Source organism: Rhipicephalus microplus, chromosome 2 (assembly GCF_043290135.1).
Source record: "Rhipicephalus microplus isolate Deutch F79 chromosome 2, USDA_Rmic, whole genome shotgun sequence".
Classification (NCBI taxonomy): Eukaryota; Metazoa; Arthropoda; class Arachnida; order Ixodida; family Ixodidae; genus Rhipicephalus; species Rhipicephalus microplus.
The window spans coordinates 229679128-229704735 of record NC_134701.1 but is presented as its reverse complement, the minus strand read 5'-3'; the positions used below and the strand labels follow the sequence as shown (position 1 = coordinate 229704735).

General features: G+C 43.7%; 2 protein-coding genes across 7 annotated transcripts in view; one reads left to right on the top strand and one right to left on the bottom strand.

Moving 5' to 3' along the window:
* Positions 1-11250: 11250 nt before the first annotated feature.
* On the top strand, positions 11251-16119 carry HemK2 (HemK methyltransferase 2). 2 transcript variants are annotated; one of them, XM_037421451.2, is made up of 6 exons: positions 11251-11504; positions 11563-11649; positions 11719-11809; positions 11912-11995; positions 12710-12854; positions 12940-16119. In XM_037421451.2, exons 1-6 carry the CDS (start codon positions 11380-11382, stop codon positions 13056-13058), a joined length of 651 nt encoding a protein of 216 aa, XP_037277348.1. In that variant the 5' UTR covers positions 11251-11379; the 3' UTR covers positions 13059-16119. The 2 variants fall into 2 exon arrangements, with proteins under 2 accessions (XP_037277348.1, XP_037277349.1); XM_037421452.2 differs by lacking the exon at positions 11563-11649 and having other exon boundaries at positions 11285-11504.
* Positions 16120-19483: 3364 nt separating this feature from the next.
* The window catches only part of LOC119170312 (tumor protein D54), a 30488-nt gene continuing 24363 nt past the window's right edge, over positions 19484-25608 (bottom strand). For 4 of the 5 annotated variants that reach the window (XM_037421447.2, XM_037421443.2, XM_037421444.2 and 1 more), the window contains 2 exons: positions 25254-25314; positions 19484-22004 (listed from right to left, as the gene is read on the bottom strand). In XM_037421447.2, coding sequence (XP_037277344.1) covers positions 21873-22004; positions 25254-25314 — 193 coding nt within the window. In that variant the 3' untranslated portion in view covers positions 19484-21872. Of the gene's footprint in view, positions 22005-24655; positions 25070-25253; positions 25315-25608 lie in introns of those variants that run through there. The other variant, XM_037421446.2, reaches the window with a different exon arrangement.

Sequence of the window (25608 nt, the reverse complement as noted above, 5' to 3'; positions counted from 1 at the left end):
GACCGATTCACCCGCCCTCAAAGCATGGGAACCGATACATTTTGACTTTGATGGATTATGCCACCCGGTATCCAGACGCGGTGGCGCTCCCGAGTATCGAAACTGAGCGAGTGGCCGAAGCCCTGGTGGAGATGTTCTCCCGATTTGGCGTCCCCCGCGAGGTACTGAGCGACCGTGGCACGAACTTCACATCGGACCTGATGAAGGAAGTAGCGCGGCTCCTTTCCGTGCGCCAGCTCCACACCACCCCATATCACCCCATGGCGAACGGCTTGGTGGAAAAATTCAACGGCACCTTAAAATTAATGTTGAAGCGTATGTGCGCCGAAAAACCGAGAGATTGGGACCGCTACCTGGCACCTCTCCTCTTTGCCTATAGGGAGGTTCCGCAGGCCAGTATGGGATTTTCACCCTTCGAGCTTCTCTACGGCCGCCATGTGAGGGGACCCTTGGCGATACTGAAGGAGTTGTGGACGAACGCCGACTTGACTGAAGAAGCTAAGACGACGTACCAGCATGTCTTTGACCTTCGGAATCGTTTGGAAGAAACGTGCCGCCTGGCACACGAGGAGTTGGAAAAAGCCGGAGCACGGTACACGAAGCTGTACAATCGAAAGGCGAAGGAGCGGAGTTTCAACCCCGGAGACAAGGTACTGATTTTACTTCCAACCGACACGAACAAGCTGCTGCTGCAATGGAAGGGCCCTTTTGAAGTCCGGGAAAAGAAAGGTGAAGCTGACTACGTCATAGACATGGCTGGCGGCAGAAAAATCTTCCATGCCAACCTACTAAAAAGATACGAGGAGAGGGACAGCCCCTCCACCAAGGTGTGCAACGTGACATTTGGTGTTGTGGAATCGAGCGAGGACGAGCATATTCCAACCCCTGGCTGGCTGAAAGTAGAAGGGGAAGAAGACGTGAAGCTCTCCGACAAACTGGACGCTCAGCAGATCGGACAGCTGCAAGGAATTGTCAGGGAACACGCTCGTATTTTCTCGGATGTCCCGGGCAAAACTGACTGGGTCCACTGCAACCTCGAACTCACCACGAGTAACCCCGTCCACGTGAAACAATACCCTCTTCCCTTTGCAACGCGGGAAGGTGTAGAGAAAGAGGTGCGGGAGATGGAGAAGCTCGGCATCATTGAGAAATCAGAGTCACCTTATAATTCGCCAGTCATTTTGGTAAAGAAACCCGACGGGACAAATCGACTGTGTATCGATTTTCGACGCCTGAACAACGTTCTGGTGGCCGACTCCGAACCTATGACAAGAACTGACGCGGTGTTTGCTACAGTAGGAAAAAAGAAGTATTTCTCGAAGCTCGACTTCGTGAAGGGCTATTGGCAGATCCCGCTGACCGAAGAGTCCAAAGCGAAGACGGCCTTCTCGACGACATCGGGACTATATCAGTTCCGCTTCATGCCATTCGGCATCAAGACAGCGCCTGCTGTATTTGCTAAGTTGATGCGGAAGGTTGCAGAAGGTATACCCGGTGTGGACCACTACTACGATGATGTACTGGTAGCCACCGAGACATGGGAAGAGCACCTGAGGTCCCTGGGACTGCTTATTGAGCGCATACAGAGGGCTGGGCTTACAGTGCGCCCCAGTAAATGCGAACTTGGGGTAGAAGAAATCGACTTCTTGGGACACCGAGTTGGCAGGGGCAGATTGCAACCACTGGGGAAAACACTCGACAAGATCGAAGCTGCACCACGTCCTTCAAACAAGCGACAAGTGCGCGCCTTCCTCGGTTTGACCGGGTACTATCGGGAATTTATTCCGAATTACGCAGAAGTCAGCGCTCCCCTTACAGATTTAACTCGGAAGGGCGAAGCTAACTCGGTGAAATGGACAGCAGCCCACGAGGAGGCTTTTCGAAGTCTCAAACAACATGTCTCGACGGAGCCGATACTACGGCTACCAGATTTGCACCAACCATTCGTACTTCGAACGGACGCATCGGACACAAGTCTCGGAGCCGTGCTCATGCAGGCCCACGAAGGCAAGCTCCACCCCACAGCTTATGCCAGCCGAAAGCTACTTCCACGGGAGGCTTCCTATAGTACCATCGAACGCGAATGTCTCGCGTTGGTATGGGGAATTCAGAAATTCTCCATGTACTTATATGGAGTACATTTTTGTGTCCAGACAGACCACCAGCCTCTGAGTTATATCCAACGGGCGAAACAGCTGAACGCTCGAGTACTTCGATGGAGTTTACTACTCCAAGAGTACCAGTTCACCATTACGCATATTAAGGGTAGCGAAAACGTGGGAGCCGATTACTTGAGCCGGATATAGTTCTTGAGGTCTATGAGCATGTGGTTTTTTTTTTCCTTTCGTCGGTTGTTTTCTGTTTGTATGTGCGTATCGCATTGTATAAGAAGTGTATTTTGAATTATTTTCTTGTTGCTTGGTGCATTGGTTGTTTTACTTGTTGTAATGCACATTGAAATATGGCCCTACAGTAGAGGAGCGCAACTGTTCCGTTTTATTTCGTAGTATACATTCGTGCAGTGTATTCTGTATTGATGGCTGCCATACACGGCTATTTTCTCTTCTTGTTTGTATGGCGCATTGATATTGTTGCGTGTAAATGAAGCTGGTGCTCTAACAATTGTTTGTTTTTCCTTTTTACTTTGATGCACTCTGCCTATTTATGTTGAGTATGAGAGGGACAGTCCTCATGCCTCCCCTGTTGGTGGTGTTTTGTTCCTTGTTGTCGGAAAAATTCCCCTCCGTGCGAACAAATGTTATGAATAACATTCTGAAAGTGGGGGGCAATGTCACGGACGGCTATTTTCGGCGACACCGCGTCACGGCAATTAACGGGCGCCGTACTGCCCGACTGACCGTGAGAAACGGCGGCACATGAAAGGGAACCGATAAGTGCAAAATGGGGGTGCTCTCCTTAGAACGTCGCCGCCGACAGTTAATCCTTTTATAACCGTGGCGACGTCTGCAAGGTCGTAGAAGGCCGCGGTATACCCCGTACAAGGATTAGACTACAAGACGCCCGGCTGAGAGCTAAGTGGTTGACCGTTCCCACGGAGAAAAGCGTGGGAAACGCTCTGGTGGCCAAGCCGTATGACAACAACCCGACAGGTTGTCACTCTCGCTAGTTGCGGGCCCTCTCCCTATTAAAAAGGGGTGGGGTCAAAATATTTTTGGGGCGGAGTTTCCCCTCAATTAAACGCGCATGATTGGACCCAGGTAGAGGTCTCTTGTCCCCAAGGAAGAGAGCGAGGAGACACGAGGGGGATTTAAGCGCAGGATTTTGCCCTGCTAGGCAGACTAGTCGCTGACCAAGATGGTGTAGAAACAGATCAACAAGCATCTCTTCTAGAAGTTTTTAGTGTGGCTCTGTATCGGCTGGCCACCTAAACTTAGCCGTTCATCTAGCTGTGACGCGATATTAACGTCTGCAACGTAGACATCGGGACTTCGCTTCGAGTTAGCTCAACCTGCTCGAAGTCACCTGCAAGCACTAGCCTCCCGGAGCCACCAGCGTTGCAACACCGCCGACATCGCAGTCGTGCCAGAACTCTCTTCGACTTCTCGCATCCGATCGTCGGGGACGCAACGCTGCCGGTCATCACACGTATGCCTTCACCTGTTTATATCTTCGAACTTTCTCCTCTGTAGTTCTGTTGTGTTAGTTTGTGTAGTTTGTAATAGTTCTCTCTCGTAAGCTGATTTATTGTTTCTGTTATATATTTCTTTAGTTGTATCAAGTGTCGATGTATTTTGTTAGTTCTATTGAAGTGTTGTATTAGATCCCGTGTTGCTGCAATATCACTAGAGTAAAGTTTGTTTTGTTTTCCCACGTCTCTGATCTCTTCACTGTCTCTGCTTGCGTACGGAACGAACCAACCTGCTGTCATTCCCGTCGCCGACTTCGCGCTGGCGACGCTAGAGTGGCAGCTTGTAACACAGACAAATAGACAGACCACAATTTCTGCGTCCCAGTATCCCAAGAAAGCCTACGGCGTATTTAAAACAGCGCTCATCACGCGGAGCGAAAGAAAGAAGTGACACACGCGACGCAAATCTTGCAACTGAGCCGCTTCACTTCTTTCGTTCATCACTGCTTTCTTTCGCCAAGGATTGTCAGCAATGCATTACATGATGATTAATTATTGATTGATATGTGGGGTTTTAACGTCCTAAAACCACCATATGATTATGAGAGCCGCCGTATATAGTGGGGGGCTCCAGGAATTTCGACCACCTGGGGTTCTTTAACGTGCACCCAAATCTGAGCACACAGGCCTACAACATTTCCGCCTCCATCGGAAATGCAGCCGCCGCAACCGGAGTTTGATCCCGCGACCTGTGGGTCAGCAGCCGAGTACCTTAGCCACTAGACCCCCGCGGTGGGGCAGTGATGCGTTACAAGTAACGGCATTAACGGTAACGCGTTACTTTTTCCGGTAAGTTAGTAATGCACTCCTTACCATTTCGGAATCGTAACAAATTGTTAACACCTTTCGGTAACGTGAAGTTTCGCGTTACTCTTTAGATTCTATTCCAACTATTCCGCGAGTTTCATGCGGAGGCTCCATCGTGTCCAATGCACGGTTTCGAAATGTATATTGCTGTTCTGCAATACGTCGTAGTTATAAGAAGTTGTACGTACAATACTCCAGTGATGTTTATCAACTTTATATTCGAAATAAAATTTTCTATCTAACAGCTGAATAAAGTTCTTTGTATGTTAAAATAAAGTTTTTTGTATATATGTATGTCTCTAACAGCTATATAGTGCGGTTATAGGTTTTTATAGTTGCTGCATTTTAGCTGAACCTTGTATGTCATTTCGTGAACACTCGAAATTTTTTAGAGAATTATATATGTTCAAATGAAAATATATGTTCGCGCATTAAAAAAATTTCCCCCAAAACTAAGCTGCCAAAAGATTTCTTCATGACTACACTATCTGAGCCTCCGTCTTTTTAGGGGAGGCACCATTAAAGTTATACCAGATTTGTTGAGAATCGAGTGATGTTTCCTTTGCGGATAGCGTTGATGATGAAGTCTCATTTTGTGCTTAACGTCACACTGAGAAAACTGTCTTTTATTGCGTACCACAGAAATAGCAGCTATCACGTGCCTCTGCAGGCAACATGACGGGCCAATACACATAGTATTGCTGGGGTAAGGCATACTTTATTGAAAGAAATCGAACAGCTAGGATAACAGGCGGCCGTCGTGGACGCAGCCTGGGTGAAAGTGTGGCAGCTTGGGCTAGTTGGTATGGCATTACGATAGTTATAGCGCGAGAACAAAACGACGACACAGAGACAAGAAGGACACGAAAGACACGAGCGCTAAAGGCCAAGAGGCCTACACGGCTGTGGTGGTCGACAGCCAGGGAGAGGTACTGGACGCCCTGACTATACCCACTAAGGATTACACGGTTGCCGAACAAGCCGCGATTGCTTTAGCTATCAGGGACAGAAAATGGTCATACGTCTATAGCGACTCCAAAGCAGCAATTACGAGCTTCGACAAGGGCCATGTCGCTGGTACTGTGGTTAAACTTGTGAACAAAGTCAATCCTATCGATACTGAAATTCGATGGTTTCCTGCTCATATGGGACAAGCGGACGAAACTATGGTCAACCTCGATGAGGTGACGAATGACCTAGCACGAGGACTCGCTTGCCGTGCCGGTCAGACCCGATCCGACGCCCACTACCATTCCGGGGGCTATAAAGATAATTTAATCACTTACAACGACATCGCAAACTATTATTACTTGGGGCGTAGACAATTTCCACTGCCACACGCAAAATTGAACAGCGCTCAGGCAGTCACGCTATGTTTACTGCAAACCGGAACTCACCCAACTCCGTATTATAGGGCGAAGCTCTGTATAACGGCACCCGTTCGTCCCTCGCAGTATGTAACAAGTATAACATTTTGACCTCCAAGGTGGTGCCGGTGATTGACTTCTTCTGTTCGTTGTTGAACAATAAAAAAATAGTGCTCAATGTACATGTCAATGGCTGTTAATGGGGAATGAGAGACAGGAGCATTCGGCTTTTAGTTAACGCGCAGGCTGCGATCACCATTAGCAGCCATTGGCATGTACATGGAGCACTATCTGGCAAGAAAGGGTTGCTGCGTTATACTCGCTGGGTGTAACCTCCTTAGCTTTAGAAAGGTTTAGCGAGCGTTGAGCCGCAGTGCCATGAATACAATGAACTTGTATATACAATGAATGAACTCGAAGTGGTTAAAAATGGGAAGTAGATACGAAGCGCAAGCCGTAAGAAAGTAAAAGCCGAATTTTCCGCCTCTCATTTCCCATTAGCAGCCATTGGCATGTACATTGAGCACTATCTGACTGAAAAAGTTTGCTACGTCATACTTGCTGGGCGTAACCTCCTTGGTTTTCGAAAGGTTTAGCGAGCGTTGAGCCGCAGTGCCATGAATACAATGAACTTGTATATACAATGAATGAACTCGAAGTGGTTAAAAATGGGAAGTAGATACGAAGCGCAAGCCGTAAGAAAGTAAAAGCCGAATTTTCCGCCTCTCATTTCCCATTAGCAGCCATTGGCATGTACATTGAGCACTATCTGACTGAAAAAGTTTGCTACGTCATACTTGCTGGGCGTAACCTCCTTGGTTTTCGAAAGGTTTAGCGAGCGTTGAGCCGCAGTGCCATGAATACAATGAACTTGTATATACAATGAATGAAGTGGTTAAAAATGGGAAGTAGATACGAAGCGCAAGCCGTAAGAAAGTAAAAGCCGAATTTTCCGCCTCTCATTTCCCATTAGCAGCCATTGGCATGTACATTGAGCACTATCTGACTGAAAAAGTTTGCTACGTCATACTTGCTGGGCGTAACCTCCTTGGTTTTCGAAAGGTTTAGCGAGCGTTGAGCCGCAGTGCCATGAATACAATGAACTTGTATATACAATGAATGAACTCGAAGTGGTTAAAAATGGGAAGTAGATACGAAGCGCAAGCCGTAAGAAAGTAAAAGCCGAATTTTCCGCCTCTCATTTCCCATTAGCAGCCATTGGCATGTACATTGAGCACTATCTGACTGAAAAAGTTTGCTACGTCATACTTGCTGGGCGTAACCTCCTTGGTTTTCGAAAGGTTTAGCGAGCGTTGAGCCGCAGTGCCATGAATACAATGAACTTGTATATACAATGAATGAACTCGAAGTGGTTAAAAATGGGAAGTAGATACGAAGCGCAAGCCGTAAGAAAGTAAAAGCCGAATTTTCCGCCTCTCATTTCCCATTAGCAGCCATTGGCATGTACATTGAGCACTATCTGACTGAAAAAGTTTGCTACGTCATACTTGCTGGGCGTAACCTCCTTGGTTTTCGAAAGGTTTAGCGAGCGTTCGGCCGCAGTGCCATGAATACAGTGAACTAGTATATACCATGAACTCGAGGTGGTTAAAGGTGGGAAGTGGACCCGAAGCGCAAGCCGTAAGAAAGTGTGCGTGTGCCACCTCTCGTTTAGTCCTTGGAATGTCCGCTGGATGGCGGTGCTTCTATATGGGGAATATATGATGAAAAGATGCGAGATGGTGGTACTTGGAGTGTTGAATAGATAGATGGACGAACGGACACATAGACAGACGCATGGATGGACGCATGAACGGACGCAGGGGCGGCTGCATGGACGAACGCAGGGACGGACGCACGAACAGACGCACGCACGGACGGGCTGATGGACGCATGGACGTTCACACTGACGGACGCATGGATGGACGGAAGCAAGAACGAATGAACGGACGAATTCTTCGCCCCACTCTCCATCATTCACTCCGTGGATATGCTGCCATTCTTTTTTTCTACCTGAAATTCTCCCTGACAGTGAAATTCAAGGCAAGTGTGACGTGTGCAATGGCATCATTGGGATCACCCACATGCCGGCGGGCTGTCCCGCGACTATCGCCCACACCGAAGAACAATGGCTTTACCGGCAGACGATGGTGCGGTGAAGCAGGTCTTATCAAGACCAACTACGGGCAGTCCAGAAGGTCCACGATGACGCCGCAAAGCTCGGCCTGGTGGTACCGGGCTTCAGGACACAAATAAAGTTTTGTGAATGAATGAATGAATGAATGAAGGCATACCTGTGCAAATTATTCTCGTTAACTCTGTATTTCAAGTTAAATTATTGTTTGAACTAGAAATTTTATTTGAAGCATAAATAGGAGCTTTATAAAATTGTTACTGTAGCTTACAGCAGCGAAGACAATCTGATTCAGAATTATGACCCTGTAAGGGCCGAAGTAACGTGCGTCACTTTTTTTTTTGGGGGGGGGGGGGTGGAAACGAACAGGTCTTTTTCTTTTTTTTTTTTTGTAAGTAAGGCAGGGCGGTAGCGTGTGCCCTTTTTGTTAGCGTAAACGAGTAACTTATTTGGACACTTCTTTTTTTTTGCGTACCACACTCTTTTGGTCATGCGTGTTAAGCAATGTTTCATATTTGTATAATGGAAACGCACCAACTAGCTTATGCCTGACTTCTTTAATTTCCTCTAGTTTATAATTAAAGTGGTATGATTGTGATCATGCAGGCTTTTGGTGGTAATGGCAGCAGAGGACTGCCGATGTTGCGTTGCAAATCCCGCTTACTTGCCATTGTTATCTCCGGAGAGCAGGGGACCAAGGCAGGATGGTCAAGTGGCGCGTAATCGCTTCACTTCCTTAAAATTTTTTATATCGACTGCGATGATTGTTTTCTTTGAAATTCGACCAACGGGGAGGGGCTGGGTGGGAGGCACTGCGGTGAGACTCAACCTAGAGCGAATACCTCAAATGACGGCCATTTTCAATTGTACATAAGAACGGCAGTATGAAAGATGAACAGCTCACCAATGCCAGTACCGTTCTGGCTGACTTTCAATTTGCTCGTTTACGCATCTTAGCTGAGTGACCATCCTAATTAAGTGGGATGATTAAAAAATTGCGCGTTTTTTTTTTTTGTGCAGCACGCTCTCGCGCTACAAGAGAATGTATCTTTTATTAGTATAGTATATCATGGGGGTTGTTAAAGCGAATTGAGGGTGAGGAGGAGACGAGAACGAGTATAGAGGTAGAGAGAAAAAGAGATGAAAGGGAAAAAAAGAAATAGAAAGAAATGAATGAAATACAAAAGGATAGAAGGCCAGAGAGAGAGAGAAAGACGGGCAAACGAAGATTTATAAAGAAACATAAAAAGAAAAATATAGGGAACGAACGTGAAGAAAGAGAGAAAAAGATAGAAGGACAAAAAAATACATAAATGTGTTCTTTGAATGCGAACAGGGGAATTTACAAGACAAAAGTAGCAAGCGTGTATCCAGGACATTATTTTATTTTCTACTCACATAGAAATATTGAATCGGCACCCACTAAATGGCTGGGCATTGTCGTTTTCAATACCGTTTGCTGTTCAATGAATTTAATTATATTGATGAATTGATGGAGATTTATGTTTGAATACTTGAAGCGATGTATCTTGGCCGCGAGTTTGATGACCGACGTGGAAAGTGCCACATGTATTCGACCTGAAATAGAAGAGCCCGAAAAATTGCAGTTATACACGGCTGTAGTAGGGCTGGTGGTCTCTAAAATATTCGTCTAAGGGGCGTTTATTTTTTTTTTAGATTCATTTTACTTACACATAACCTGCTGTCGGCGTTATTAAATTCACATGATATGTGTATAGTTCAATGTGAACTTTGAATTTCAGATGTTATTCTGCCCCAGGATTAGGTGACACTCTGTATTTATTAAAAAAAATCTGAAGTAACGTTAACGTAACGAAAATGTAACTGTAACGAGTTTCTTTCGCATTTAAAGAATTTTAACGGGAACTCGTTCTCGAATTGAGAAACCTCGAACGTGTACAACAGGCTAGAAGGAGGAGTGGCAGTCCTCCTCTTCTAACCGATCCTCCCTTCACCCACTTAACTCACTCACCAGGCAGTGAAAGGAAGGAAGAGGAAAGTGAGCAGATAAGAATAAAGAGGTCAGTTTAAAGTTGGAATATGCGCCGTCCGGAAGTTTTTCATCACTGCTAATACTCGTGTCCCAACGCGTTCCGTGTACAGAAATGACGAGTTATTCGCGTAAAGAAAACATTTAATTTATTGATTGATATGCGGCGTTTAACGTCCCAAAACCACCATATCATTATGAGAGACGGCGTAGTGGAGGACTCCGGAATTTGCGACCATTTGGGGTTCTTTAATGTGCACCCAAATCTGAGCCCCCTACAACATTTCCGTCACCATCGGAAATCCAGACCACCGCGGCGGGGCAAAAAGAAAACGTTTAATAAAAACGCAGGGGAGGTTAAATAATATATGTGCGCAAAAGTATGCGCAATACCCAGATTTCTTCCAAAGTCGAAAGCACGACTAGCGCAATCCCTTTCTCACATCCATTATCTTCTAAAGAGATGAGATGAGGCTAGAAATAAAAATACGATTTGTTTCGCGTGAGCAATGAAGACGAGATTAGAGGTCCTCGAGATCAAACGATACCCGCAGCATAGGTTAATCAGCTGAATAGTGATACGCAACGGCGTCATTTATGCGAACTGTGCCTGGCGATAAACTCCACTTTATTGTTCTAAGATAACATAATCCGCCCTTGGGATGGGCATAGTGGCAACATCGATCATGATAATAAGCAGCATTTCGCTGCTCCTAGAGAAAGTATTAACCAAGCTGAATCTGGGCAGTCTTATCACGAAAAAAAGAAAAATGCCACTGCGATATCGAGCACAGTAGGTAGAGTTTTAGCTTGCCTCCTAAGCGCATGCATAAACTAGGGTATCAAGAATGCCGCAAAGAGAAAACAAAAGCTAGCGCAGAAGATACGTAAAGATAATTAGATCACTGCCTTGATATATATGAAGCCGCATTGTGTGAGAACTCTTCCCTGTCGATTGTATTTCTCTCTTGCACGTATTCAACTGTACTTCTCTCTTGTATTCCTCTTTCGGCCACACACTTGCAGCGAGTGGCCAATATTGCCAATATCGACAAATGACGAATACCTTCATTTTACGCTAGCCAAAGACGAAGACAAAGAAATCAAAGACGAAGACCAAGAAATAAGGGCCAACGACGCGTAGGGATAGCCTGCAGCCTCAACGTAGCCACGCAGCAGACGACAAAAACAGTGACGTCAAACAGAGAGCGCTCGCAGCACCACGTTCCGTCAGTTGTGCGTCAGTTGCGCAAAATCATAAACAAGCTTGCCGCCAAATTTAGCCGCCAAATTTAGCCGCTTCTGGAAAGTGTGCTGCGTACTCTGACGTAAACAAATTGGGGCGTCGAAACGTGGTTAACGTGGTGAAAACAAACTCCTCTCATGTCAGTGTCTCATGTAGATTCCTCCAATGGAAACGCCGATCATCAGTTCCTTCAGTGAAAGCGAAGCAGCCACCGTGTACGAGCCTGCGGAAGACAGTTTTCTCTTAATCGATGCTCTCGAAAAGGAGCTTCCAGAGATCGCCAGGAGGAGGTAACGATGACCGAATATACGTCGCATGTTTCGAAACGTGGTTTTCTCCGGTTTCCAGGCCATCACTATGCGTTGAAGTTGGCTCCGGTTCAGGGATTGTTACTGCAGCAATAGCGAAAGCGTTAGGCCGGACTTGTTGCTTTATGTAAGTGCATATATTTGGTCTGTAAAAGCCTGTTCACTTTAACTGAAACCACCGAACGCTGATTTACAGAGCAACTGACATAAATGAAAATGCAGCGGCCATGACCAAAAGGACCTGTGAGAGAAACGGAGCTGATGTTGATGTCGTTGTTAACGATCTCGTAAGCAGTTCCTCCGCTTGTAAAACTAAAATGTTATTGTCGAGCATGCCAGCTACAGGGCAATCTGTGACATTGCTTGCGACCATGCCCGTGTTTTACCAGGTAGAATGTCTTGCGGACCGCCTTCGCAACCGAGTGGACCTCCTGATTTTTAATCCGCCGTACGTCGTAACGCCGTCTAAAGAGGTAATAAGTTCGATTTACAAAAATTAAGTGTCATGATTTTTGCTGAGGTGTACGTAGTCGCGAAAAAAAAAAAAACTACTTCTTTTATGAAATCCCTTGTTTAATGTTATTGAACTCGCTAACAACGAATTTTTCAGCATCACTGCTGTGATATAGCATGCATTTATTATTGCGGTATATCCGATGGAGGAAGAAGTACTTAATTTAAAGGCAGAACAGATTCTCGACCCTGACCAAGCAGGACCTTACTATAGAATTATTGCCATGAGTGTCTTATATGTGACATATTATTATGTTAATTTTCTTATTTTTGCTTGATCCACTGCTCCCCCTTGCTCTCCTTTCCACCTGTTTGATAGAATAGAATGTGGTCGCCGTGCTAGAGATTCGTTTACTTAGATTTAGGTGTACATCAAATAACATTAGGAGGTCAAAATTTCTGGAATTTTCCACTACGGCATCTCAAATAATCACATTTTGGTTTTGAGACACGAAACGTTGACTATTGTCTCCTATTATCTCACTTAAAAAACAATTTTAAAACTGCTCGTGTGTGTTGTGTGCGTACCATTCATATTTACACTTGAGATACCCGAAGCACAGGTCACAAATGTTGTGAACAGTAGACAGTTACACAGTATATAGCATTATTGCCAAAACCAAGTAGCGATGCTGGCATGTATGCATTATAGTTAACATTCTGTTTTCCTGTAGGTGCAAGGCGATCAGCTGCTCACTCGATCCTGGGCTGGTGGCATAAAAGGTCGCGAGGTCATGGACAGGCTGGCTCCCTACGTTTCTCAAATACTGAGCGACCGTGGCTTGTATTTTTTACTAGTAATCAAGGAGAATGACCCTGGTAAGCCTCTCCGTCAAGTGTTGGCATTTTAACAATTTCCGCTTCTTGTACAGATTCTTTTATAGCGAGTTTTTTCTTCTTTCAGATGATGTCTGCAAATTGATGTCTACACACGGCCTGCAGGGAAGATGCGTTATTGCTAGGCGATGTGGAGCAGAGTCTCTTAGTGTGCTGCGATTCGAAAAGTGCACAAATAAGTCCTGACAGACCCTACCCACATTGTCTGTCTAGATGGTCGGCTGTAGTGTCACCAACTTTCAACTTTTATGGTGGGCTACACATCTACAAACACGTGAAACTTTCAAGTAAAACATGCTTTTCAGCAGCTGGTAGGCACACGCATCTTGGGATGGAGTGCAGAGATCAGTATTAAGTAGTCGTGACGAGCAAAGTGGGTGGTTGCTGTGGTGTAGTCAGGCACCTTTTCGTGTCGCTGAAAATACTTTGTTGACAACTTATAATATAACACCACTTAAGAACCACTTTCATGACTCAATCATGAAACCAGGTGTGCTGCCCGAGTGTTGCTGTGGCAACCTATAAACTGACTAAGGGATGCGGGCAGCCTGTTGGTTAGTGTTCATGATAACACAGTGCAGCACGACTGGATGAGGACAGAGCTATTTACAACTACCAATTTTTTCTTTAATTTCACATGCATGCGATACGTGTAACCACATAATAAAACAAATCAACAAAGAACCTATATGTGTCCAACAGCATTTCACTATAGCACCAGCATGTACATCAGGTAATCTGGTTTAAAGTAGACTTCTTGAAGATTTCAGGGGCGAAGCACCTTAAGGCGTGGGTCTTGTGTCTTCTGTATGTAGTAGCCACCTCTCGTATTAGTCCTTCGAATGGCCACTAGGTGGCGGTACGTGTATATGACATATAGAGTTACTGTTTATGCTACTTTTAGATAGCAGAGTTGCGCCAAAGTACGCACGTCATCTTGGGTTCAAAAGTTTCGCGGGAAAGCCGCTCACCGCTGGCGTAAGAGCAGCACTCACGTTTCGGAGCACTAGCGTTGCTTGCTTTACTTTTTCGCTTTCTTTTTATTTTTTATGAGGGCCAACACTGGGCAGGGAGCATCCAGGCTGTAGTAAGGCAAAATGCAGCCAGAACAAAACAAAAAAATTATTTTTACAACGTATGTACAGAGCGAGGACGAGGAGGCCTCCGACGCTAAATGTGCCGGCCGTGTACAGGCGTTGAGACGCTGAAGGAGCAGATGGGAGCACCGCCATTGAGACGCGTCCAGCGTCTCTGTGGGACGCGTCCAGTGTCGGTGAAGGACGGACGTGGTGTCTGTGCAAAGGGCGCCAGCGCGTTCGTAACACTGTGAAGCATCGACGATGGCTGCGTAGTGTTGGTTTCTCCGCAGTGCATTTGAACCACCTATGACCACGTGATGGCACGCAATCAATAGCATTGCTGAAATCATCAAAAGCCTGGTGAGCGGCGCCCGGAAAACAGTGGCACGACTCTGCTACCTAAGGATAGCATATACAGTAACTCTAATGATGAAAAGATGCGAGATGGCGGTACTTGGAGTGTTCACTAGATGGACGCACAGACGGACATACAAACAGACACGGCCAGTGAATGATTCATGGTTTGTCGATAAAACCCTTCGAAGCTTCACGGCACGCATAATCATTCACTCCGTGGATATGCTGTGGTTTTTTTTTTTTATATTGAAAATTGAAAGTTTCTGAGCACGTTTTCTCTCGCATTATCAGGAAAACAAATTTAGGTAGGTTGTGATTATGCCATCGTTTCTTTGATGTATACCTTTAAATGATTTTATTGTGACATTTTCTCTTGTTTGCCTGGTTATACTTATAGTATACGTGCAAAAGTAAAACTGTGGTTGAAAGTATTGCTGCAAGTGGATAAAGTTTTTTTTCTGTGCCTATCCAGTCATGCTACATTGCGTTGACTTGAACCATGAACCAATAGCCCCAAAGGGGAACACTTGCGAAAGACTGTGATAATTTGCTGACACGGGCCATCACGGCACCTAGCAATATGCTACTTCGACAAAAATTTTGAATGCACTGGGCATTTCTGTGTGCTGCTACACAAAGCAACCGTGAGTTGTGGGATGCTTGCAAGCAGTCAGATCTCGGTGTCATTTATAATAAAGGCAAGCTAGCATATGTCAGACCTTTATGTACTCGATTAACTGTAATCAAGTTTCCTTGGTATTCTTACAATTACTTTCTTTAAACTCTCCAATGCTTAGTGTAGTTTTTACTCTTGCCTCCATTTCACCTGTCAAACTGAAAAAAACTGGTAGGGACCGTTTACCTTGCACACTTTTAATGCTTTGCTTTCTTTCTATCTGGCTTTTGTTCGTACCTTAATTGCAACACCCAACCTCCATTTTACAGACCAGCCTACCTCAATAGCACACGCCTCCGTTTTCTTTTATCTTCTTCCTATGCACATACTTTCTCTTCTTCTCCTCTACTTTTGAAGTTAGGGAAGAGTGAGCAAGGTGGACCAATTCTAAGGATGGCAGCAGCTGCCTTGACTAAGACAAATCAGGTCCACTTGTTGTAACGACACCAGCGACATCTTCAATAATTATTCCACAATTTTTGACCATTTCTTCATTAGCAAGACAAGCTGGTGATGTTACATGTCGTATCCATCATTTGTACCTTGATGCAAACTACAGTATCGTGTCCACAGCTATGAAACATGCTAGCTCGATTTACGCCAACGCTTTGTAGGGGGTGAACCTTGGCACTTTGAACTTGCCTTGTCATTCAAGGGACAGGTCGTGCAGCCTGTACTATTGCCACTGCATTGGGAATCTGGCATGGGATCCCAGGGATTTTCCAGGTTCATTCAACAGCTACCAAACATTGTGCTACAATTTCGCCATATGTTGCCTGGTACTTGCATTATCGAAGGACATTAACAAACATGCAACACCTGTCACTATGCTAGTGTGCCTGTATGCCTTGCGAGAAATGTATATGAAGTGCTACATAAGTGACACAGCGCTTCTGCACCTTTATATCTTACATTTCGTGTGATATATGGTTTAACTTGAAGCACACTTTACACCCCCACAGGTAACACAATTAAAATAATGCTTTCGGGCATGAAGCCCATGGTACGATACGCAGCACTAACAAAGTTGATGTTTCAGAGTGTGAGCTATTTTATTTGAGCAAGATCATGCTAGAAATGACTTCTCATGTATGAGTAGGCAAGAAATGCCTGGCACATAAAATTGGAAAGAAAATATTATGGGCCATTTCTCTGAAGGGAACCATGATGAAATGCGAAGCATCAGTGGGGGGAATGCAGTTCACCTGGCTGAAACGGGCGTCAACGCAGATGGTGGAAGAATGTTTTGAAGCGAAACTCGATGCAGCCTTTACTCGAGTAAGCATTTTTTTGGAATGCAAAGACATGGGAGGTGGGTCTGGTTTCGTGTAAGTTTCATCGCAGATCAAAAAGCCAAAAGAGTGTTTCCACTGGACGTGTGGTCGAGTGTTGTGGCGATGGAGAGGGTGAAGAGAGAGAGAGAGAAGTGTCTTGCAAGCAGGCGGAGGAACAACACAACTGTCTTGGAAGGAGCCGGAAGCTGCTGCGGGTGAGGGAGAGAGTGACTTCAACGCACAGCTGCAATTTGACCTACTCGGCATCGTTCTAACAACTGTGGCAGAGCGCATTGGCACGGAGACACGGACAAACAGCATTACACAGGCTAGTCAAAGAGCTGTTTTGCATCTAAAATAATGTTAAAGAAATGTATTATTTCTCAGTAATTTATCAATCAACTTTTGTGAACAGTTAGTTGTAACTATTGAAATTTAATTTTTCTTACTAAAGTAATTGTAATAAATTTTCTTGCACAATGTGTATATACACTTCATTCAATGAGTCACTCTCCGAACATAGGTGAAAGTGTAGGTCTGATGGCACCACACTTATTGGTATGTGTGCCACCTTAGTTGAAAGAACATGCATATTTGATCAAATCTTTGCGTGCCATTCCAGTGCCAGATATGGACTTTTACGTAAAGTAAACTTGGGAACGGAAGTTTCTGGAACACACAATAACAAAAAAGGAAAGGCATCTCTATACGATCTCAACATAGCAGATCTTCCCTTTTATCAACTTGCAGAAAAGAAGAACTTGTCGGGGATCTATCAATGCCTAAATGTGGAAGCTCTTTGGTCGTTCAAATCACAATTATGTCTATGCAAGCACACAGGTGCTGTGAATCCCAGCTAGATAGTCCTTAGGAAATGGACGTCAAGTGCAGAAACATTAGCCAGAAGAAAAACTAAATTCTGCGAGTTTCATGTACCAAAAACACGCCTTGGCAGGGCGCTGCAGATTAATTATGACCACCTAGGTGTTTTTTTTTTTTTTTAAATGTGAACCTCAATATCCCCTTCATTAGGTGTGGCTAGGCTTGTGTATACAATTGGTTTATGCTGCTTGTGTCAACTTGTGGTCAAAGGAGAACAAAAATACAGCTTTCATCAGATGAATTGAACTTTTTGGATAGTAAATATAACTTGACTTGACCTCAGTGTGCTGTGTATGATGGTAGCCAATCACTTTGGTGAGGCACTACGATGTTCAATGGGTAGTTTGACCTTTTATGTTCCAGAACCAAAGTCAAAAAGTATTACTCTTCTTGAAATCAACACAACCAAGAACTAATTTCGCACACATTCGGAGCCTATGATTCGGTTTTTTTTTTTGTCAAAATGAGCATGATTTGACTGCAGAATAGTACATGCTAATTACAATAGCTGAAGCTCACAGACAACACTATTTTTTTTTAATGCAATGTTGAGTACCTTACCCCCGTATTCACAAACGCTCTTCGACTTGAACTTGACTTGTCACCGCCTTCACTGCAGCCCGCTTGAAATGCGTTTGTGCTGCCTTGGCCTAAAGCAGCGCGTTCAGAACACGTGTGGCATTGAAAGCAGTGGCAAGTCAAGTTCAAGTCAAGGAGCGTTTATGAACACGAACTTAGAATTAAGTTTAAGTTATGTGAACATAAAAAACAGAAGGAAGGGGAAGATGAGAGCTTGCGATGATAATATCTGGTTAACACGGGTTGTGCTCGAGCAGAAGTGAATTTGTCTTCCTCAAGGCTACAATGGATTTCCTTTGTGCTATCGTGTATATGCTTCATACCCTCTCCTCCAATCCGAAATAAAAAAACTATAGATGCAGGGAGCAGGAGGAGCACTGTGAAGAATTGTGTGAGTGAAAGAGAAGAGGTATTCTGTGAATTAGAAAAGGAAGGGGGGGGGGGGGTAGGCATTTCACTGAATTACAGTTGTCAAAAGCACCACTTAATGCTAGGCTTAAAATTCCTGATTGATTTTCATTGTGTGGGTACCATGTTGAATGGCTTCAAGGACCCCCTTAGAAATGTTTTTACCTGCAGGCTGCGGTGTATTGAACTTGCGAATAAGGTATGACTCAGTATATTTTCTGTCTCTTGCACACTGGAAGTATGACTGTAGTATGTTAAGTTTGATATCGTCTAAGTTACGCCCTGCTACACTGAAATGATGTGCCGCTGCTCTCAGTAATTTCTTGCCGTGTTTGTGCGATCACCATTGCAACCATTATTAACAGGCTCTCCCATTTCACCAATGTACCGTTTGACAATATGAACTTTCGGCCATGTTGATAACATTTAAACTAGCGCAGGTAAAGCTAAATTTTGTATGATGGATGCAATCACTTTCAGTGCTTTTCAATATCATGTCATTTTGAACCTGTTTGCGAGTCTTATGTGAATCTGACACCCGTACACAGTGAACCATAATTTGCACCTCAAACGGTTGTTTTTCGCTCATGCCAATGGTTGTTTTTTCATTTGGCTCCCATTGAAAAGCAGTGTTCATAACTGAGAATCAAACATAGTCCTTGAGCTTAACAACACAACACCGTAGTCTCTAAGCAACCATGGCTATAGTTTCTTAGTTCAGCAAATGTTTTCAGCAGTGTGTTGTCGTGCTGCACACAAGCTGCATAATGTAAATATATGGAACAGGCACACTGATGTACTTCAACGCAGACCATAGAGGACCTTTCCAAGGGCTACTTTCCAATGTTATATGCTACACGCTTTACTGTAAACACAATTTCCAACAAATGAGTAGGATAACTAAGTGGCATCAACAAAGGTAGGAGACAGCTTGTATCGTATGGGTGCAATACCTGCATGGGCTTTTTTTAAAGTTACTAGAATGTTATTGTCAGCTCACAAGCTGAAAGCCACGAATTATATACACAGCTCACAAGCTGAAAGCCACGAATTATATACATGGTCAATCAAACAGAAAAAAAATAGGAAAATTCACAGCAGTAGCTGACAGCAGTTTCTTGTAAATTATTACAACCACTGCCATACAAACTTAGTCAAAAAAATGCTTGTGCAGTTTTTCAGAGAAGTGTTTTGTCTACATAATGATCTTCAATAAGCAGCTTCAAAATTTCGTTTGACATATCTTGAAGGCAAATCTTTGAGCTTGCAATAAGGCTTCAATTGAATGCATGACAGACACACATAAAAGAGCAATATAAAATGCCGTTAGGGCTCTTCTACACACAAGCAGCCACATTTATAAGGATACACCAAGGAGATTTTATTTTTTCTTCTGACAAGCATTCCAAACTGAAATCTGGCAAGGTCACTAATGCTGGCCCTTCGCATTTTCGTTTTATGACGCAAAGAAACAGCGTGCCCAAAAGCGCCAGACAAGTCGTTCCACAGTCCTCGCATGCTCTCCTCATCCCTGCTACGTCATTTCCCACCCGCCCCATTAAAAAAATATGCAGCGACAAAAAAACCGTTACAAGAACATAGCTTCATTTACAGCTTGCATTTCTAACAAGACAGATTCACAAGAACCTATATAGTACAAGACACCTAACCATTAACACACACACAATATTTAACAGTCAGCCATGTAATTGAAGAAAAACTTCAAATAAAAACATGACAGCTGTAAAGAGTACACAAAATATAACAGTGATAAGAAATAAAGAAATAATCGAAGTATGTATAGCCAAACCATCAGTTACAAATAGGAAAAATCAAGGAACCAGCAAAATAGTGTGTACCATAATTTTTCGACATGAACTGCAACTGCAACGTAAATGTTCAGGAGTGTCGCATGAATCGTATACATCTTTCATGGTCACAACGATTGCCGTGCAAGGTGCTTTCAATATTTGATGTCCCCCATCCAATGTTTGCACATCTCTGCTTCATTAGTCTATTGAGAATCAAGACCACTGCTGTTTCCAGAGTTGCTACTCAGAAGTTCCTGGTGTTATTTTGTAATTAAATGTCCTGTGCTCTAAACTGACAGTAATCAATCACATTGTTGAAATGAAAATACTCGGCCGCAAAGATGCTTTTGCAGGAAGCACAAGTTAAAATGGTCAGGCATCCTCTTGTCATGCTTTTCCATACATGCCATTTGTAAACACTTCATTGTTCTCCAATTTTCTATTGTATCTAGCCTTTGCAAATTGTTATGCTGCTGTAAGTACAACCTCACATTTTTTCATTTCCAGAGTAAATTTGGCAGATGCCGTTCACCAGTAATCTATGCTTCTGTCTAAAATTGCTCTATTACAGAAAACTCCTACACCAAGCACTGACACATGCTCACTGCTTTGCAATTTTTTTTAAGGAGTTGTGGTTAAAAAGGATGTTCAAACATAAAACCATCCCTACGAAACCATCCAATGTGAATAAAAAAATAGGACTACTTCCAGATCATCAAGGCAGTTAAAAGCACAATTTTGAGCAAGTCTTGGGATAATGTTAGCAAAAAAAATTTACTTGACTTATTTGCGTGAACTTGCACTCAAGATTCTGGTGCCGAGCCGATTCACCGAGCTGCACTAGCATTTAATATTTTACCTCTTGCATCGCTTCCAACGAGCATTAACGGTGGCAATTCGCAGCACTCATATTGTCTAGTTCTGCAAGTTTTCCACTTTGCATCTTCTCTTATTTCAAACAAAAGTTTACACTGAGGCTTCTTCAGCTCGTTCATTTACACACTATTTGAAACTGCATTCTATTTATGTGAAACAAACATCATTGTAGCAGGCCATTTTTAAATTGTAGTTCTCGCTGAAAGATAGTTTCATGCCGTAATTACAGGAAGTTTTGGTTGGCACCTCTGCACCAGCTCACAGCAGCTTAAGAACTATTGTACCACCGGGAATGGTTACACGCCAGTCGACACTGCACCGAGGTTTGTGCATCACACTCGCGGAAAATACCACAAACGTGGCTAGAGCACTCATTAATCACAGATATACTACAAGCAAAAACAAGTACGTACATGTGCAAACAAGGAGACGAAAATCGTAAATAGTCTGAATGTTTTTTTTTTTAAATGTTTCGCCTTCAATCCATTTTTTCCGATCAATCACTCTGTGCACATAAAAATATATATATATATATATATATATATTTAAATTCAGGGACGAGCAAAAGGACACTAGGTCACCCGCTTTCTCCCATGACAATTCCCAAGATCGTGCGCGCGAGGTGTGGAAGTTGAGAAAGCTTATTAAACCGCATGCGGCAATGCCTAGATGCATGACACTGGACGTCTTGCAGTTTTACTACTTGACAAGCTTTGCTGGTGGAACAAGCGGGCACTCGCGCTGTTCTCTGGACGTAAAGCTGCTATTTGCCGCTGCCATTAAGAATGTGCATCGAGAATGTGCATTGAGAACGACCATCGGCCGTAAGCACACCAAGAGCTGCACCGCTGCCACTTACAACCGCTTTTGTTAGCATTCGATATGGCAAGGGCGTTTTCTCAAAGCCCGCTTTGTTTTAATACACTTTTCTCCGTGGACCAAGGGATTGGGACTGCAAGCAGAGAAATACACGTTGGGAAGAGATTTTCTTTAAGTGGAAAAAAAAAAATTACGGTGAATGCCAAAGTCTGTCCGGAATAATTATTACCCAGCCACTCTTAGGAAAGCGGCTTCTTTTCCTCAGTAATGGGAGTCGTCGTGGGTGTCGCTGACACTGAGGTATTGCTTGGATGGCTGTTGAGTGCATCCTCAAAGCTGTTGACGCTGCTGCTTCGCGACGACACCTTGGACTGGAAATGGACAGCGGGTCGTTCGAGGTGGAGGGAAAAGGAGGAGAAAAGAGCAAAGAGGGGAGGTGCAAAGCAAGTTTAGGAAAACAACCAGTCCCGTTGGGCATTTTTGATCGCATCATATTCAAAGATACGTTTTACAGGCAGCTTCAGTGCTGTGCCACCCGTGTTCTTAAAACTGAACAAACATTCAAATCACGAGCAGACTATATCATAAAATTGCTCCGCATTTTGCACTTTTCTGCAAATGTGTGTGCACATTGAGATTTATTCAAGAATCATGAAAGGACAGCTTAGATACTAGACTTGCATTACTTGGCTTCATCTTTTACACACTTCCTAGTAGCACCTCCTAAGAGAACACTGAGCCCTTAGCACCTACTGAACACATCCAGAACCAACCATTGCAACGAGCAGCACTTGCAATGCAATATTTGGCTGGAAGTGATCTAATCACAAATAGACAAAGCCAGGTATTGAGTTCAGACAAATCGATGCACTGCCCATCATTCACATGGTGGTTGAAGTGCCACATTTATCAGCTAATGAGTTTCAGTTAGTAAGTTCTTTCAGGAAACTGTTCCCAAGTCCCACTTCTTACCCTCGTATTCAGAAACACTCTTTGACTTGAACTTGAATTGAACTGCCTTCAATGCAGCGCGTTCGAAACGCATCTGTATTTGTACTACCTTGGAACTGCCTAAAGACAGCATGTTCGAAACGCGTTTGTACTGCATTCAAGTCGGTGGTAAGTCAAGTTCAAGTCGAGGAGTGTTTTTGAATACGGGGGTTGTAGATTGTACACAATAATGCTTTCATGAGCAAAAAACTGATGCCAAATATGGCAAATTCTACGGGCACTATCGAGAAGAACTGCCTGTATGTTCACACTGTTTGCAAGTGTGCTTCATTACTTCCACTCTGCTCAGTACAGCGTGGCCTACAATACCAGTGTAGCTACATACAGCTTCACAGCCAGCAATCTTAGAGACGATTCTATGCCACCTTCTCTCCCCATTGACTTTTAAATGTGTCCTTCATGTGAAACAAAAACATTGCAATGCAGCTGGAAGGCTAATCTAGCAACACCAATGCAGCGGTTAAGTGCAGGAGACGAGCAAACCACACATGCAGGCACTTCGCACCATAGGGCCTTAATCATTACGCATTTCATTAAACAAAACGCCTGTGTGCACATACACACTACCTTTTTAAGAAAGTTTCAATCAGGAGAAAGATCTGATGTGTAGAAAGTTGACATATCTGCACTCACAACTTCGTTCATCACTTTCTAAATCTGTGGCTTGTGTATATAATAAATTTTAAGTGCTACGACATTCCAGAAGCTGTTGATACTTAAAAAAAAAACTAAGTGTGCAACAACCAACATATTTTGTGATACTGACAACATGCTAAGGCAGGAGAACTTTCGCTACCGATACCATAGGTGGTAAACTTGATTGTAGGTATAAATTATGAAAAATCTTCCACAGCCACCTAAAGAAAGAAGAGTAACTTAAACATAGGCTATGCCTTTCTATATGATGGATGGAGATGAGTAATAGCAGCACCATTGTACCATGCTGGCTTTATCAGTACTGTAATAGCTGTATTTTATTCAAATATGTTGATGGCTCGGAACAGCTTTTACTTAAACCCACGTGAAGAATGAAGCTAGATAGCAATACTGTCAAATTCATAGTTCGTGTCTTGCAATAAATCAGCAAGTTACGAGACCTTACCAGCACTGCTTCTTAGAGTTTGAAGGCACACTATTACAGCCAATAGCATAGTGGTGAGCTATAGAAAGGAACTGGAAGTAATAAATGTATAGACTAAAGAACCATAGCTGTCGGATAAGCAAGCCCTATTACAAATATAGGGGTTATGAAAAGGCCTCCTGTAAAGCATTCGCAGAGATATGTGCATTGAGAAATTGCTACAGGTAAATCTAACATCTATGCCTGTGTGAACCACCAATCTCTTTGCTGAACTAACAAGAAATGATGGCTTTAACTTTTCTTCTTTTTTTGGTTGTGCAATGATCTCGTAGTAAACTTTTTTCGCCAGAGAGATTCGGCAAATGAGCCATGAGAGTTCTATCCATTTAGGTCTGTGACTGAATATATGAGACCGTATGTGAAATAATTCAGGCCATGAAACCATTAGTCAATTTTAGAGGTCTCATCTACGAAAATCCTATGCAGCCATAAATTTGCACTAGCAACATTTCAGAAACAGAACTGCAGTGAATGTTGCCAATCCAATGATCCCATACAGCTATACACAAGCTTTAAGCAGCTTGTATCCATCCTTTATGTTTAAAAAAAAAAAAAACATGTTGTCCATACAACTAGGTTACCAACAAATCGCATTCCAAGGCAAGAAAGGAAGGAAGCAGAAATTTTAGCAGTAATCAAAGCAGCTGTAGAGTATGTGACCCTGAAAGCATTAGGCTACGTCATCTTTGTGCTATTTATAGTGCGAGCCAAAAATGCTTCACGAAGTGTTTCATTAGTGATCTGATGTTAGCTTTCCATGGGCCAGCACTGCACTGACCTCCCAGAATAGCCATTTCAAATGCAATAACTAATAAAACTAGATGACATGCAGAGACACATCGAGACCCAAACACGAGACAAGAAGCAAAAAAAAGGACAGGTCATGGCTTTATTAAAAAACAAGGTTAGAGAAAAAAAATAAACAGGGAGACAAGCAGCACCAAGCGCAAGAAAAATATCGCCACAGTGGCTTGGTAAAATGCACGAGCCTTCACAGTTTCGCCATGCTGGGAAATTCGCAACAAACAAGTCGCTCAATGCCTGCAAGTGTGTAGGAACTCGGGGAAGGACTAAGTGCAGCCACACAAATTTACAAGCTGCATCAAGCAGAGACGAAAAAAAAAAAGAGGGAAAAAAAAACAGAAGAACAATACAGCCAGCGAGGAAGCGGGGGCAATTATAAGTAAGCTATTGAACAGTCAGTCATCTAGACTTCAAGAAGGGGTTGCTGGTGCCCGAGGTTCCTACGAAAACAAGCTATGCTTTGGCTCAAGAGATCGACTCCTGCAACAAAAGAAAGCATACAAGTGACATTGTGGTATTACACCTAGCATAACGAAAGGGGGCAAGGCACAAATAAGCAGCAAAGCTGGCAAAAAAATATTTGTCTTGAAAAATCACAGTGAAGAATCTGTCAAGAGAGAAGCAGCGCAAATGCAACATTCCGCGTCTCTCTCTCACTACGTACCTTCACATTGGTGTAGACCGAACCAACCTTCTCTTCAACTGACTTGAAAGCAGTGGAGTTCCTGAAACAGTAAACACAGACTATGGAACGTGCCACCACGTTTGCCATGTCACTTAAGCATCCGCTTCCCCTTCATGTTGAAATGCCTTTCTTAACATTAGCCTACACTAGGCTCTCAGTAAATGTAAATCTCTTTGAAGGGCCCGTAGACCACCCAGAGGTCGAAATTTTGTGGAGAAATTGTGCACGAGTGTACGACAAACGCGGAGCCGTGAGAATATTTCGAAACGGTGAAGTAGTAGCGGAGTTAGAGGCGTCTGATTATCGAAACAGTGACGACCACACCTTCACTCTC